General features: G+C 33.5%; 2 protein-coding genes across 3 annotated transcripts in view; one reads left to right on the forward strand and one right to left on the reverse strand.

Moving 5' to 3' along the window:
• Nucleotides 1–4,415: 4,415 nt before the first annotated feature.
• LOC134230917 (V-type proton ATPase 21 kDa proteolipid subunit c''-like) lies at nt 4,416–8,599 on the reverse strand. Its single transcript, XM_062712781.1, has 7 exons — nt 8,404–8,599; nt 8,061–8,109; nt 6,586–6,669; nt 6,164–6,311; nt 5,846–5,900; nt 5,373–5,563; nt 4,416–5,100 (listed from the first exon to the last, which is right to left on the reverse strand). The coding sequence occupies exons 1-7, from the start codon at nt 8,507–8,509 to the stop codon at nt 5,071–5,073; spliced, it is 663 nt and encodes a 220-aa protein (XP_062568765.1). The 5' UTR covers nt 8,510–8,599; the 3' UTR covers nt 4,416–5,070.
• Nucleotides 8,600–15,173: 6,574 nt separating this feature from the next.
• The window catches only part of LOC134230924 (ubiquitin carboxyl-terminal hydrolase 24-like), a 151,426-nt gene continuing 150,879 nt past the window's right edge, over nt 15,174–15,720 (forward strand). For both annotated transcript variants that reach the window (XR_009984451.1, XM_062712795.1), the window contains exon 1: nt 15,174–15,574. Coding sequence is in view for 1 of the 2 variants with exons in the window: in XM_062712795.1 (XP_062568779.1) it covers nt 15,305–15,574 (270 nt within the window). In the remaining variant the exon portion in view is untranslated. The remainder of the gene's footprint in view (nt 15,575–15,720) is intronic.

Below are 15,720 nucleotides of genomic sequence, written 5' to 3' on the forward strand. Positions count from 1 at the left end.
CTCCTCGAAAATAGATCCATGTGATAATCGTATATGAAAAGTCACTGGTATGAAGTTTTAATTAAAAGTCAAGCGACCCCCTCCCCCAACACGACACACACACGCGCGCGCGAAATATGTTTTTCATGATTGGGAAATGAGTACGTTTTTTTTTTGAGAAATTTTTGAGTTGGAAATTTTTGTTGACTGGGGTGTAACCCCCTGCCCCCGGAAAAAATTTCTGGATCTGCGCCTGCTAGCTATAGTGATCAATGATACTCTGGAGTAGGTTTCGCACGGTTTAAACTTCTTGAGGTTGTTTTCTTAATTTTCATGTTTTTACCTTTACAACTGTATATTAATCTTCGTATAAATAACAAAATATGTTAAAAAAAAAAGAAAAGAAAAGAAACAACAATTTTCACGGTAGAAAACTAGAGGTACTGTTAGCACTGAGCTCACTAAATGATTCCCTCGCCTCTCATACGGCCATTGGACCCGGGGGGGGGGGGGGTAGATATAGCCTCCAATTGAAAATGTTTGCTCCCCTTCCCCAACCGAAATTGCTTCTTACAGGCCTGCTGGTTATAATGATGGTCTTTGGCAACAGTTTGTCATCGTTTATACCCCAATATTCACTTTATACTCCATATGAAGTGGATGATTTTCATACTAGAGTATTAATTATGTGAGGAAACTACTAACATTTAAATATCTTTTTAGTGCTATTGGTTTTACGCACGTATAATTAAGATTGTATGGCAAAATGTTGGTTAAACAATGTATTTAATGCGGCATGGCTCTTTTATCCTCTAAGCTTTTTGCCGATTCTCAAAAAAGTGTCATACCTAATAACTAAAAGTAATAACAAGAGGCCCATGGGCCTTATAGGTCACCTGAATATCATGCAACAACTTTCTAACAATTGAATTTGATTCATGTTTTAAACCAGAGGCCATGAAATGCACAATTTTGAAAGAGACTCCATTGCTTATCATAATTATACACTCAGCATGCTTACTTTGGTTACTTGATATCCAGAGGTAGATCAGAGTAACTGCTTGATGTCCAGGAGTAAAGAAGATTTTTAAAGATTGCACAAATTTTAGTGGTTTTTGCCCCACCCCCAGGCCCCAGGGGGGCAGGGAGCAAGAAATTTCACAATTTTTGTTCCCCTTCACCCATAGATGCCATATGCGAAATTGGTTGAAATTGGTTCAGTGGTTTCAGAGAAAAAGCTGAAAATGTTCAAATGTTAACGTACAACCACAGACGAAAACAGATAGGAATAGGTCACCTGAGTTTACTCAGGTGACCTAAAAATTAATTTTCAATATTTGATTTTTGTTTCTTTATTTACATAATTGCTATATTTGGTGATAATGCATCAGCCGTTCTTTTTTTCACACGTAATATGTACATGTAATGCTTTTGATAAAAAACAGATCGTCTTCTAACAAAAATGAACTAAGGAAGTATACGATACATTGAAAAGTTATGTGAAATCAGTACTAAAACTAGAACTGTCCGAAAGGGACAGCTACCCCCAGATTGGTTTTCAGAGAAGGTGCCAAATCAGGAATATCTTATGAAGTGAAACATATGGAAATAACGAACAGTATTCAAGATCAAAAGTCCATAAAACAATACAAAATAGGAGCAGAGCAAACACGGACCTCCAAAAATCAAAGGTGGGATCAGGTGCCATGGAGGAGTGAGCATTCCCTGCCGACCGGTCACACCCGCCGTGTGCTTCTTGTCATGATTGGGAAATAGCGGAAAATTCCGTTGTCAATTCAGTGTATAAATAATGGACTAAAAATTAGTATGAAAAAAGCCAGGCAGCGTATGACTCAATGATGAATTGTATTTGCTGACAAGGCCATTGTATCGACCATGGAACTTACAAAATGATGATTTTAAACGAGACTGCTGATAATCCTGTTTCATCAATTTGTTTGTCAATAATTTACCTCGTTTTACAAATTGTTCATACGTAGAGCATGCTCTTGCGTATCAAATCAACTGAGATATATAAACTCCGTATTAAGGTGATGACAGTATATTACTGCATAAGAGAGGAAAGTTGACGATTGTAAAGTTAAAGACATCACGTTTATCATAGAGCTTGGTTGTTAGATAAGCATACCATTAACATCTTTTTCAAGTGAAATATACTATTAAGAGGTGTTTACAATTTTCGAAAACATTTACAGTTGTAGATGGAAAATATAATTGCTCGTTATATTTTAAATGAATGAACTAAGGCACAGATTATTAAAAAATAAATACTAAAGATAAGGAACAGACAGTGGCATAGCTAGACTCTAAATGAAGTGCATGCTAAAATTAGCAAGGGCTCTGGGGGCCTCCTTGAGGCCCCCAGTGAGTCCAGAGCGAAGCCCTGGTGGGGGCCCAGGGGGCGAATCCCCCGGAAGCTCCTGGATTCTTACGATTTAAACACTCATAAAATCATAAAAGAAAATGAAGAAAATACAATTATTAAAAGTCTTCACACCATTTTATTGTTAGAAATAAAACCAAGGAGCTCTTTTTTATAGTAATCTCGACGAGATCCGTGGAGACTAAGAATTTTGGTCAGACACGAGACCAAAATTTTTAGTCTCACTGAGATTTATATAATAATAGCATAGAGACATGCTTTTTTCTGTTATAAATCTTAACGTTTAAGTAATACAGGTTACCGTAGTTTTGAAGCATCTATTAACTAAATTGTTGAATTTTTGGCCTGTATATTAAATCATTTGGTCTATTCAACCTTAAAATTTAATTTGATTTGAAAAAAATTAGATGATTAAGGTATATCCACATACATAAATTAATTCTATGGGTTCAAAGTAAAAAAAACTGCATTTATATTCATTAAAAAACAGTTTAGATTAGTAAAAGTATTATAAAAATTATGTTAAATCTACTTAAAATACATAATTCTGATAAATGCTGAAAGTTCCAAAATAATTGTTACTTTAAAAAATATGCTTCGAACTCATATAAATAAAACTGCTCAATCACAAAAGTGTACATGCATGTAAAGAAAGTGTTCATGTGTACAGCTATCACAGGGATGGTTTTTTATTTCACCAATAACATGTACCTATAGGTTGATCGATTTCTTCATGCCTCATTATCACTATTTTTTTTTTTAGCAAAATGATGTGCATGCTGGAGCATACAAGCATACATGGTAGCTATGCCATTGACAGACACAAATTATGAACGTTTCATGTCAGTGACTTTGAACTTGCATAAATGACCTTGGGTCAAAGTCATGACAAACCCTCGGGTCATAAGCAATCTTTGTGTAAAATGGTAATGTTAAATGTAAAATAAAATCATCACCTTTATCCATGAGAAAGATATGGACTGAACATGAATTATGAACTTTTTCTTTCAGTGACATTGAACTTGTCCAAATGACCTTGGGTAAAGGTCATGACACACCCTCAGGTCATAAGCAATCTTTGTGTAAAATAGGAACCCACCAAGTTTATCCAACAGAAAGATGTGGACCAGACACAAATTATAAACTTTTTTCTTTCAGTGACCTTGAACTTGTACAAATGTCCTTGGGTCAAGGTCATGACACGCCCTAGCTGCAGAAGGGTAGCTCTCAGAAATAATACATATTGACAGACCGAGTCTGTCAATATATATTTTTTTGGAGAGCTACTGTACAGTTCTGCAGCTAGAAACACCCTCAGGTCATATGCATCCTTTTTTTTTAAAAGTACATGTAGTAGATTTCAGTTCATGAACTTTTTCTTTCAGAGACATTGAACTTGCCCAAATGACCTTGGGTCAAGGCCATGAGGAATTTTGTGTAAAATTGGAACTTACCAGTTTTATCCATAAGAAAGATATGGAAGGAACACAAATTATGAATTTTTTTTCAGTGACCTTGAACTTGCCCAAATGACCTTTGATCAAGGTCATGTCACACTCTTCGGTCATGAACAATCTTTGTATGAAGTAGTAGATTCTAATGTTCCTCCATAAGAAAGATATGGACTGGACACATTTGCACAGACAATTGTTTACAGTCTGACAGTAAGACAGTGGAATAAAGACAAGACACTTTACCATTGCATAAGCTCATCTGGTTTCTGACCAGTTGAGGTAAAAACACATTCCGGAGACAAAAAAAATGCTGTTTGTATAATATAGACCCATATTTTCAAAACCAATGTCCTACAGTTTTTTATTTTAAAATGTTGTTTTTTATGCATTATAGTTCAAAAGGTGCTCAATTATTGTAAGAATCCAAAACATTTCCCTTTGCAACAGTAATGTACCTAGGTATGCTTCAATTTACATATATCATATGGCACACAGAGTTCAAGATTTAAACTTTAAGCAATTTCTACTGACCATATCTCATATTTCAGCAACAGTGAGTAAAACCCAGAAACAACTCAGTGACTATAAGAATTTATTACATATATGATAATTTATATACAAATTGTCCAAATGTAACCAGAATTTTTAACAAGCCTGATACATATACCCAAAGAAATATTTGATACTGACTGTGAATACTAAGATGGTAACACAAAACAGCTATTCATGCTTTATTCAAGAACTCTGGTCAATGAATGAATGTACAAATATTTCTTTTTACATTATAACATTAGGAAAATCATCCAGAAATGTTCAAAAAACTTCCAGCAAAAAAAAAAAATCCTCCTCAAAGTAATGGTTTAAATACATGTATACCCACAAGTGAATATTAATTATTAAATGGGACTTTGGTGTGGAACCATATAAAATGCTCCACCTTACGTAAATATATATAATGAAAACATCTATAACTCCAGTTCACTACTACAGAATGCCTCTGATTATGTATGTGGAATGTTTTCTGGATTATGTCTATTTAACAACTCAATCAACAACATTTCTACAATATTATACAACTCATAATTACAACATTCCAGACTTTTTTTTCTGAAGACTAGAATCAGGGCCTCACTATCAAGCAGTGCTGACCTTACAATATAGGTAGGTATTTGTCATGTTTTATATATTAGTGATTGATAAATATTTGTATCTGAGCTCATATTTCCTTTTCTTCTAGTCTGATCCCATCTTTATTCCAACAATCTGAAAAAAGATGGAATGAAAAAAATTAAAAGATGATAAGCACCTCTCTTCAGTAAAACTTGTTTAATACAAACATGGATATTGTGAATTCACAGATATAGCGAAGTTATCTTGGATCCCAACTGCACATATTTAAAGAATTCCTTATAGGGATATTACAAATTACAGATATAGCGAAGTAACTTTCCAGTTATAACTGAGTTTTACTGCATTTAATACAATCACATCAAAATCATGATTTTTTGTGATAATGAAATCAATAGAACACATACCTGTAAAATACCCACAATGACACCAAAGAGACCAATAACACTAGCAAAGATTTCCAGGATCAGGATTTTGACAAACAGTGTGGAGTTCTGAGCATCAGCCAGGGCAGCCCCTGATCCCACAATCCCGACAGTGATCCCACAGGCAATGTTAGACACGCCAACAGTCAGTCCTGCCGCAAACATTCGGAAACCTGTGATACATCAAGTATAAATAGTTATGTGAGACAAAACTTTTTCCCTCTGTATTTTGCATGTACCAGTCTTTCAGTTCAGTTCCAAACACAGTTTGTTTACATGTATTTGTACAAAAGCATCTTTAATATGAACATTATAAAAATGTCCCATGTCTTGAAGTATTGATTTTAATTCATACATTTACAAATATGCACAATTCTTTATAAATAAACTTGACTACAATCAGATGGTCATTGATGTAAACAAGCAGCAATCTATAAACATTTTTTTGTAAATACCTGCATCATAGCTGTCTCTAATGACTTGTTCAGAGTCTTTCTCTTTGTCAAATGCCTGGAAAGAAATATTGTATATACTTAAGCTGACAATCCTTTATATACAAACTTGTAATCAATGAAGTCCAAACTTGATTTAAAAACATTCAACACTATGAATGAAATTCGATTTTACATATAATTTTTTACTGCACAAGAACTTATCGCAAACACAATCTTATATATCTCCATCCAAAAAGCCTGGATTCCCTAAGTTTTAACATAAAATATGTATTTTATAAACTAGCTTACAATTTGAACTTCAAACTCATTTCAACTTACTCCAATATTTTGTCCAATGATGATGGCCATGATGATTCCATAAATAGCTACAGCTTCACAGAAGATAATGCTGATCAGGTTCTTGGTTTTGATGCGGGGGGCCTTCACTCCCCCTCCCAGAATACTAGCACCAGTAGTGAAAATACCCCTACAACCAACATACTTCTTCAAAAATGCATTTTCACAGAATTTTGTACCTTTAACAATGCTATTTTTTAAAATATATAATTTATCCATATAAATATAAACTTTACACAAAGTTCCTTGTAAAAAAACACAATCCTTTTAAATTATTGTTTTTTTTTAAATGGATTAGTTAATCAATAAACACATTTCATTCTAAATTAGATCTGACAATAGCATAGTTGCCGATTATAAAAATAGTATTTCAATTCTAAATTTTATAACAGACAAATCCTTACCATGCAGCACCTACAACAGAGAACGCAATGGCAAATCCAACTCCAAATGAGGCCCACATGTAAGGAGATGTACTCTCAAAGAACCTGTAATTAACAATGTAATATAGGTTACAGCTGCAGAACCGTAGTGTTATGGTTTTATGTTTTAGTTTTTTACCTTAATGTTAAAGATCCCATAATGCAAGTAATGTGCCAATTACAGCACAAGATTTTTTTTGCACATGGTTGGGGAGAATTTCTCCTTTTTCTAGCATTGATCAGTCAACTACCTTTCGCTCCATAATTCTAAACAATTTTTTTTAACCAACTTGTATATTTTATCTTCTTCTAAGCCCTTTGTAGTCATCTCTAAAGATCAATATGCTTGTTTGATTTTTTTGTTGGATGGCAGAAGCTTCATAGAGCACAAGTTAACAAAAGGAGATATAGGTTAGGGGCAGCAGCAAATAATTAAAGGGCAATAACTCTGTGTTTTTGAACCACTGTGTCATACAAGCCATCCTGAGCTCAAGCTGAGCTGGGTAATGCAAACCTTTGCTACAGATAAGACAATCTCTAAAGAGTGCATGAGAAATTAGAGAGTAGAGGCCATCTGCGCTGACCTGTTACAGTATTTTAAACTGAAACTTGGTAAATTTACATCTTTAATCCTTTTATAACATTTTCATCTAGTTTTGGGTCATAAATAAAAAATTTCAAAGGCATACTGATCTTTTCATTGAAACTAGATACCATCAGAATCACTAAAATCATAGACAACATTTACTTTCACTTCAGGTATTGGTTTTTTTCATAAATACAATATTTCTACATTCTTAGTATTTATACCAGTTGAACCAGTTGTTCTTAGACAATAACTCATGAATTTAGAATTTCTGTATATCAAATCATTAAGTACAGGTATTAATCATTGCAATAAATATAAGAGTTATCGAGTAAGAACTACAATGTAATAGCAAGCACAGCAAGGCGGCCTGAGTGCCGCTCACATTGCGAGCTCCATAGACAAAGTGTATGAAAGGAGGAAATTCGGGTTGAAATCTGCACATTGTTCCAAGAATTTTTATCAATCCACGTGAAAAAATTCCAAACTCCCAATAATTCTTTGGGTTGCATAGCAACATGGTAGTTTAGACACAGCAATAACTTACTTGAAAAAATTACAAACAATCTCCATGCCACATAAAACAATTGTTTGCGTCAGGACTGTCAAAAGGAGATTTTTATTTGACGTCATACTTTCGTCAGTCGTCACTTAAATGGCTTGGGTATTCCTGAGAAGTGCGGAATCTTGATCCCGATGCATTGGAAGTGATTTCTTTTTATTGTTTTGTTTTATCCGTTTTTTCCCTCTTTTTTATGAACAGAGGATATGCAGTATTAGTTATGAATAGGTTTTTGATTGTACATAACTACGCTTACCCAAACAGTCACATCATAAAACATATTACTTTAAAAAACATTGGTATACTTACCATCCAAAATCTACCCTTGTTCCTTTGCCAGTTAACATATAATAAAATGCTGAAAAACACAAAAATACTTGAGATCATTCAAATCAAGCCAATTATTTTCATTCATATGGAATGATGTGAAATAACTAGGGGTGCAGTTACATTATGGGTTTTTTTTATTTTACCTTACTAAACCTTACTTCAGTAACTTTAACATAATTAAATTTTTCTACACACAGATTTTGAATTCAACTCTGTTTTAACTCAACAAACGGGGGGGGGGGGACTTAACAATATCATAAAATGTGTTATTAAATAGATCTAGTTTACTTCTGACATTCTTTTATCACCAAGCAAAACTTACCGATTATAAGTATTGCTAAAGACCCCAGCATTAGCGTAATGAAATAAACGGGGAATATAGATACCCCCATCTGTTTAGTAGATGGTTTTTCTGGTTGATAATCCATTTTGACGACTACTTTTCCTGCTACAATACTCTAAATCATATGATCTTCGATTGCCGTCTTCAAACCGGAAGTGATGGATTTAGGTCACGAAGGAAGTTGACAACTCGTTCAAATTTATTTCGTTACAGGGTTATTCATTTTAATAAAATAAACTAACACGTTTTTCATTTGATCATTTAATCTTAAACGTAGATATTTCCTATCATACCCTCCCCCCCAATTAAAAAAATCAATACTTAGGGTACAGGTTTGCCAGACTGGCTGTATAGAGGTATCATTCCAAAGTTTTATATTATACTGCCATTGTTTCAAGATTTTTTTTTTTAATTTACCTTATATCTATCATTTTTATTTAATTGTGTTTTCTTTTATCATTCTATGGTTTCTATGCTTTTGATCCAGTGTGGTGATGCACTTCTCAATGTCAAACTTAATCACTAGTCATGTTACATTATCCTTAATATAGAATTGTAATCAATATATTTGATTGGTGAATAAACATAATAATAATATGTTGAAAGATATTCCAAAATATTGCATTTTGAGAGGAACTTGCCACGACTTCTTTAAAGAGAATATATTTTTGCAGTTTTAGTTTTTTTTTTATAATAATCTTTATTCAGGTATAGGCATTATGCAATGTACATGAACATTGAGGTGTGAGTATTAAACACAATATAAAAATTATAAATATACATAATTTCAGAGATAAGTTATAAAACAAATGACTAATAAATCTTATTTTTATATGATTCAAATAAATATATTATATTAAAATATTGTATACATAAATGTAACATTTTATAATTTAGCATTGGGGACATAATGTACATGTAAATGTATTTCTTAAGACTTTAGACTAAAAAATCATGCATTGATTAAGGAACCATAGGTCTTACCATGCGGCTTACGCTTGCTTCTCTTGTACATTTAATAAATCCATAGTATAATATTTTTATAGCATAGGTTGAAAAAAAAAACTATTACAAAAACAAGTACCTATGGTCATATAACCCGGACCCAACCAGGATCTAACTGAAAATTAACTATAGCAAAAGAACAACGCTGAAAAAAGTGTGGGTATCCTAACAACAATAAATCCCCCCACCCGTTCTACTGAAGAACTGGAAAATCAAACCATTATTTCTTAAATAAACACCGTTAATCGTGGCAAGACTTTTCAGTGAGTCCTTACTTGATCACTTATTTGGTAAATGTATCAGAAATTTTATATTTTATTACAAACAGATGTGGGTCCGAAGCATGCAATTTTTCTTTTGAAAAGAAATAAAAAGAAAAAAAGAGAGTTATTAAAGGCAGAAAATTTCAGCATCGCCTTCAAAAATACCTGATCTGGGTAGTCCTGTCAATAAAGTGCATGAAGGTCCATCATTGGATGCTGGAACTTGATTGACATTTACTTATAGATCCCTGTGTATACTAGTACCCTGTACACCTTGTATGAGGGGACCCTCAAATTAACTTTTGATCCCTTGATGTTTACCGAACATGGACAGTTGGTATAGAGAAACTGTCTCACTATATGAACATTTTTAGATTGAAATATACCTTTAGTGTTTGAAAGGATTATAAATAATATGCATTTTTTAAAATTATCCCTTTAAACATAAAACTTTTTTTTTCTTTTCGAGTGAAATTTCGATATTAATTTTAATATGCAAAATTTAAATGGTAAACCTATAAAGTGGAAATGTTATTTATAAAGTTCATGCAGAGAAGCACTGTGTGAAGTAATTCAATTTGAATATATTTATAAATGTTTCTAATCATGGGTCACCCTAAAATCCTATCTGGTCGTTGGGGTTAGGATGGATGAGGTGAGAGTTTTAAGAGTTGAAATTTCATGTGTTTGATCGTAAAGCAACAAAAAGGTGGACACCATGAAATATTATCAACAATTTTTTTTAACACAATAAAATTAAGAAAGTAGGTTCACATTGTTGTTCTTTTTCTGAAACTGAGACCGAAACAAATTTTTGGGGAATGTGAAGTATTACAGACAAGATGAAATACAATGTGGTTATGGTTTTAGAAAGATTAATTTTAATATTGTATATACAAAGAAGGAATTCATATTTGGATCGGTTGAAAAAAATTAGACAATTAAATTAAATATCTCATTGCTCTTCAAATTAAATATTTTATCTATAGAATGAAATGTAGTGTAAAAAACTCCTTGTCAGAATAGACTGATATCCTCCATCAAATACACGTATGAAACAAACAGGTGGAATATTGCATATAAGAACTTTTTAACGAAGCTGCATGGGAGCCCTGGAAGAATCTGTTTATGTGATTTTTCTTCTTATCTCCACCCCCCCCCTCTCTCTCTCTCTTATAAAATTTAAAAAAAAAAAAAAAAAAATATATATATATATATATATATATATATATATATATATATATATATATATATATATATATATATATATATACATATTGTATTTAAGTTATGTTTTAGAATCTGAATAAAAAAAAAATATAGTGGAGACCGGGGAAACGTACAGCATCCAAATCAAAATTTGCATGATAAAACCACACCAAAAGACAATCGAAATTTAAATCTGAACAGGGGGTAGGTTTTGGTAATCAATAATTGGTCTGTTCTTATAAAACTCCTCCGCTGTCAAGAAAAAAGACTTTGACCCTGCCATTGAATCTTGACCCCCACCCCTCCCAGAAATAGAGTTTGGGATTTTGTTATTAAAGGAACTTATATAAACTAACGCATATTTTTGATATTGAGAAATTTTATTGTAAAGAGGTTGAAAAATTTAGCTTAACTATTCCATTTTTGAACATGGCCACACTGGGCACCAGTACCTTCTTTTACTCAATTACTAAAGTGAAATTTTCAAAGAAAAGCATTCACTGCAGCTGAATCGGTAATGTTTACTCTAATGGGGTGTTACCTGTTACATGCAAATACGATGTTCAATAAATTTATCTTATACCCCATTCATACAACGTGATTTGCATACCTCAGTATATTTTACACATAAGTAAATTTACTCACATGTGCAATTTTTGTAGTATGAACTGATTTACTCACATGTAAATTTTGCACAGTTGAGTAAATTTACACCTGGTCAGGACTAGGTGCAAATTAACTTTTGCATACACTTTGTAGCAAATTATTGGTTCACGTGTGTAAATTTTGTCGTATGAACACACAGCAAATTTACTTATGTATGTATTTTGTTTTGTGTAGAGCATAAATCTCCATTTTAAGTGTTTTTTCGGTTGTGTATGCATTGTAAAATATCAGTTAGTAATCATTGTGGCTAGAAGGCAAAACTCTAAACAAGGAGCCATTATCTCCTCCGAGATAAATTTTCGAATTTGCAGAAACGAAGGCATCTTGCAACCTTTCAGGCAAACCTATTTTTATGTCTCTAAAGATATAGCTGTGGTCGCAAGTAAGTGCCTGGTAGGATCAATAAGTAGTGTCCTTCCTATACAAGTTGTCTCCTTTGGAATGCTCCGGAGCTATGAGAGGAACATGCATTCCATCAATTGCTCGGACCCCATTAGCTCTTGATGACTTTCTTCTACCTTTCTGTTTTTAATTCAGGCAAGTATTCACAAATAAGTTAATGTTACAGGAATTTCAATAAACTTGTTGAAAGTAAGCATTCGTAAGTATCTTCCTCGGCATCTGAACCCAGCATGAATGTCCAGAGCTTCGTGTTAATTTCCTATTCAGTGTATTCACATATTTGTATTGTTCAAAGATTTTTGAGATCGATCATTATTAGTTTTCTTCATCCTTTTCATTCTCATTGAAAATAAATGACTGACGTTTTTCATGCTAATTGTTAGTCAATTGTGTATACATGTAAACTGAACTGACGACGGATTTTTCCGTTATTTCCCGATCACGACAATGAGCACACAGCGGGTGTGACTGGTCGGCAGGGGATGCTCACTGCTCCATGGCACCTGATATTTTGGAGGTCCGTGTTTGCTCTGGTCCTATTTTGTATTGTTTTATTGACTTTGATAATGGATACTGTTCGTTATCTCCATTCCTTCATGTATCATGTTCAAGCGGATATTTCATATGGCCTCACACACTAAATGTACTGTAGATTTCCCAACACCAAAAAGATTCCAATCGTCCTATTTCTGCTGAAGACGTCAATCAGTAGATGGCAACAGTCAACTTTTTCTTTACACCCAATGGCTCTTCTATAGTCTTTAAATCAGGACAGAGGCCAAAACATTTTCCAACATTAAACAAAAATTTTAATAAATTTTCCTTCTTCGACTTCGTGTGTAAATTCTTATACCATTTTTTGTCCTTAAAATCATTAATTTCCTTTTATTTCGTACCAATAAATTAGTGGATCGGATTTCCACCCTGGACTTTACGGGACATTCAAAGGCCAAAAAGTAAGGAAATACACTTTTTCCATGCGCGGATCTAGAAGGGGGGGGGTCAGACCCCCCCCCCCTTGGAATTTGCAAGGTTATTAAATGTATATACTAAAGCAAGAAAAAAGTTACCTTGGACCCCCCTTGGAAAACGCAGACCCCCCTGGTAAACTTGAATTTGTGTGAAATGAGTACTGGAAAATTTTTTTGGATCCGCGCCTGTTTTCTATAAAAATTTACAATTCTGAATCAGTCCATTCTCCTCATTTGATATGAAAAATATGAGGATTTACTAACAGTACATAAATTTCGTCTGAACGCATAGCAAATTAACCTTTACTTACGTGTGTAGATTTACTTATATGTAAATTTGCACACATAAGCAAAATTTCGTCAAATTTCAGAATGTTTTAATTGATTAATCATCACAGATTATCATTTAGTAAAATTTCAATTTCTTCTATTAATAGATCTAGGGGGAATTTAATCTAAACATATCAAAGAAAATATTCTGTCCCGGCCTGATCATCTTGACCAGAAACAAGTATTCAGTCATTTATTAAATAATCTGATTATAGCGAGCGCAGCGACCGTCGCGAAGCGAGCTCAATAGACTAACGTGTAAGAACAGAGGAAATTCGGATTGAAATCTGTACATTCGTCAGCCAAATTTCTCTGTGCAACATTCCCAGAATTCCTGCACTACCCAATGTCCTTTGCGCGAATATTGCCGAATAAATAAATAAATAATAACGTAATGCATATATCAGGCTTTCAGTTTGTAGAAATCTTTCAAAGAAACAAGAAATAACTCTGCAATGTTTTTCGACAAAAATTGCACTAGTTCTATAGTTTCAAATCAGACGCTCAGCTGTCTCCGTAAGCTCCGACGAGCTTTGTGACGTCGTATGACGTCACAGCTAGTCGAGATGTCTCGTGCGGCTTGACGTTCGAAGTGGCTGATCTCAAGTGTTTTTGATGGTACAACTGCGCTCGCCCCAACGGTCACACCGTAAAACATATTAAATTACATTTTCTCACACAGTGATTCAGAATGTAACTCATCCAGTGCAATGTGTCCATCCCCTACGAAAGACGAATAGGGCCACATAAAAAAATATTTTTATCTCGTAATTACGAGATATTTTCTCGTAATTACGAGATAATTATCTCGTTATTACGAGAAAAGATCTCGTAATTTCGAGAAAAGATCTCGTTATTACGAGATGATTATCTCGTTATTACGAGAAAAGATCTCGTAATTACGAGTTAATTATCTCGTAATAACGAGAAAATATCTCGTTATTAGATAATTATCTCGTTAAGATCTCGTTATTACGAGTTAAAGACGAATAGGGCCACATAAAAAAATATTTGTATCTCGTAATTACGAGAAAAGATCTCGTATTTACGAGTTAATTATCTCGAAATAACGAAAAAAGATCTCGTTATTACGAGATAATTATCTCGTTATTACGAGAAAAGATCTCGTAATAACGAGAAAAGATCTCGTTATTACAAGTTAATTTTCTCGTTATAACGAGAAAAGATCTCGTAATTACGAGTTAATTATCTCGTTATAACGAGAAAAGATCTCGTAATTACGAGATGATTATAAATATAAATTATCTTGGAATTTTTTCTTTAATAAGTTTCTTTTACTAATTTTATGAATTCCGTAGGTTCATCCATTTTACATTTAGAGAGAGTAGAACAATGAAACGCACCATTTTTTATAGATCTTTTCTCGTAATAAAGTGTAATTACGAGATAATTAATCGTAATAACGAGATCTTTTCTCGTTAAAACGAGATAATTAACTCGTAATTACGAGATAATTAACTCGTAATAACGAGATCTTTTCTCGTTATTACGAGATCTTTTCTCGTAATTACGAGATAATTAACTCGTAATAACGAGATCCTTTCTCGTTATTACGAGATCTTTTCTCGTAATAACGAGATCTTTTCTCGTTATAACGAGATCTTTTCTCGTAATTACGAGATAAAAATATTTTTTATGTGGCCCTATTCGTCTTTTGTAATCCCCCCCTTTCGCATAAAATGGTAGTCTGGGTTTTTAGAAAATGACTTTTATAAAATAAAACACATTTTTCGTCACGATTGGAACTGTATTTTGAATTCAAATTTGAAAAATTTCAATATACTGGGATTTCCTACAAATAGTGGGCCTATTTATGTAAAATATTTTAATACATGGGTACATTCTTGCAGAGTTATCGACCGTTCTGCAACTCTTCAGTTGTAATCGTCAAACCCAATATGGCGACAGCATGCTAAAGTAAAAGTGGGAGTTAACTAGTAACGAAGCTGTTCTCGCAATTTTGTACATAAAATGTAAGAGAGTGAGGGGTGTGGGGAGTTCCACTGTCACGCCATGGAGGTAGAGGAAGAGCACGTGCAGACCTTGCTCAGTATGGGTTTCCCCGAGTCCGAAATAAGGCGGGCACTTCGGAGGGCCAAGAACGACCTTAACGAGGCAGTAGCTTACCTTACAAATGACCAGACCTTACCGAGCGATTGGGAGGAGGTGGATAGAATGGATGACGTAGAAATGAAGGACATTCACCCTCGGCCGAGTCAAACAATGTACAGTCCATCTCCTCCCCCAAGTTATGATGAAGTACTCAGAGGGCATGAAATGGAAGTAGGTTACATTGAAAAATGATTAAATGCATGGAATTCTGTGTGCATAATCTGCCAATTAAAGCTTATTTTCATTTAAATTGCATTGAACTGTTAAAAACACAAATATTGCAGAATTTAAGATATACCTTTTCTCTCTGTAAATTA

Source organism: Saccostrea cucullata, unplaced genomic scaffold, assembly GCF_032062105.1.
Source record: "Saccostrea cucullata isolate Sc308-1 unplaced genomic scaffold, CSIRO_AGI_Scuc_v1 ctg308, whole genome shotgun sequence".
Classification (NCBI taxonomy): Eukaryota; Metazoa; Mollusca; class Bivalvia; order Ostreida; family Ostreidae; genus Saccostrea; species Saccostrea cuccullata.

What these genes read in the sequence shown, in the direction of transcription:
- LOC134230917 (XM_062712781.1), bottom strand. Translation starts at nt 8,509, where the DNA reads ATGGATTATCAACCAGAAAAACCATCTACTAAACAGATGGGGGTATCT. An exon ending in ACAAGGGTAGATTTTGGATG is followed by an intron (nt 6,670 to 8,060) that starts GTAAGTATACCA and finishes TGTTAATTACAG; the next exon opens with GTTCTTTGAGAGTACATCTC. An exon ending in TAGAGACAGCTATGATGCAG is followed by an intron (nt 5,564 to 5,845) that starts GTATTTACAAAA and finishes GATGTATCACAG; the next exon opens with GTTTCCGAATGTTTGCGGCA.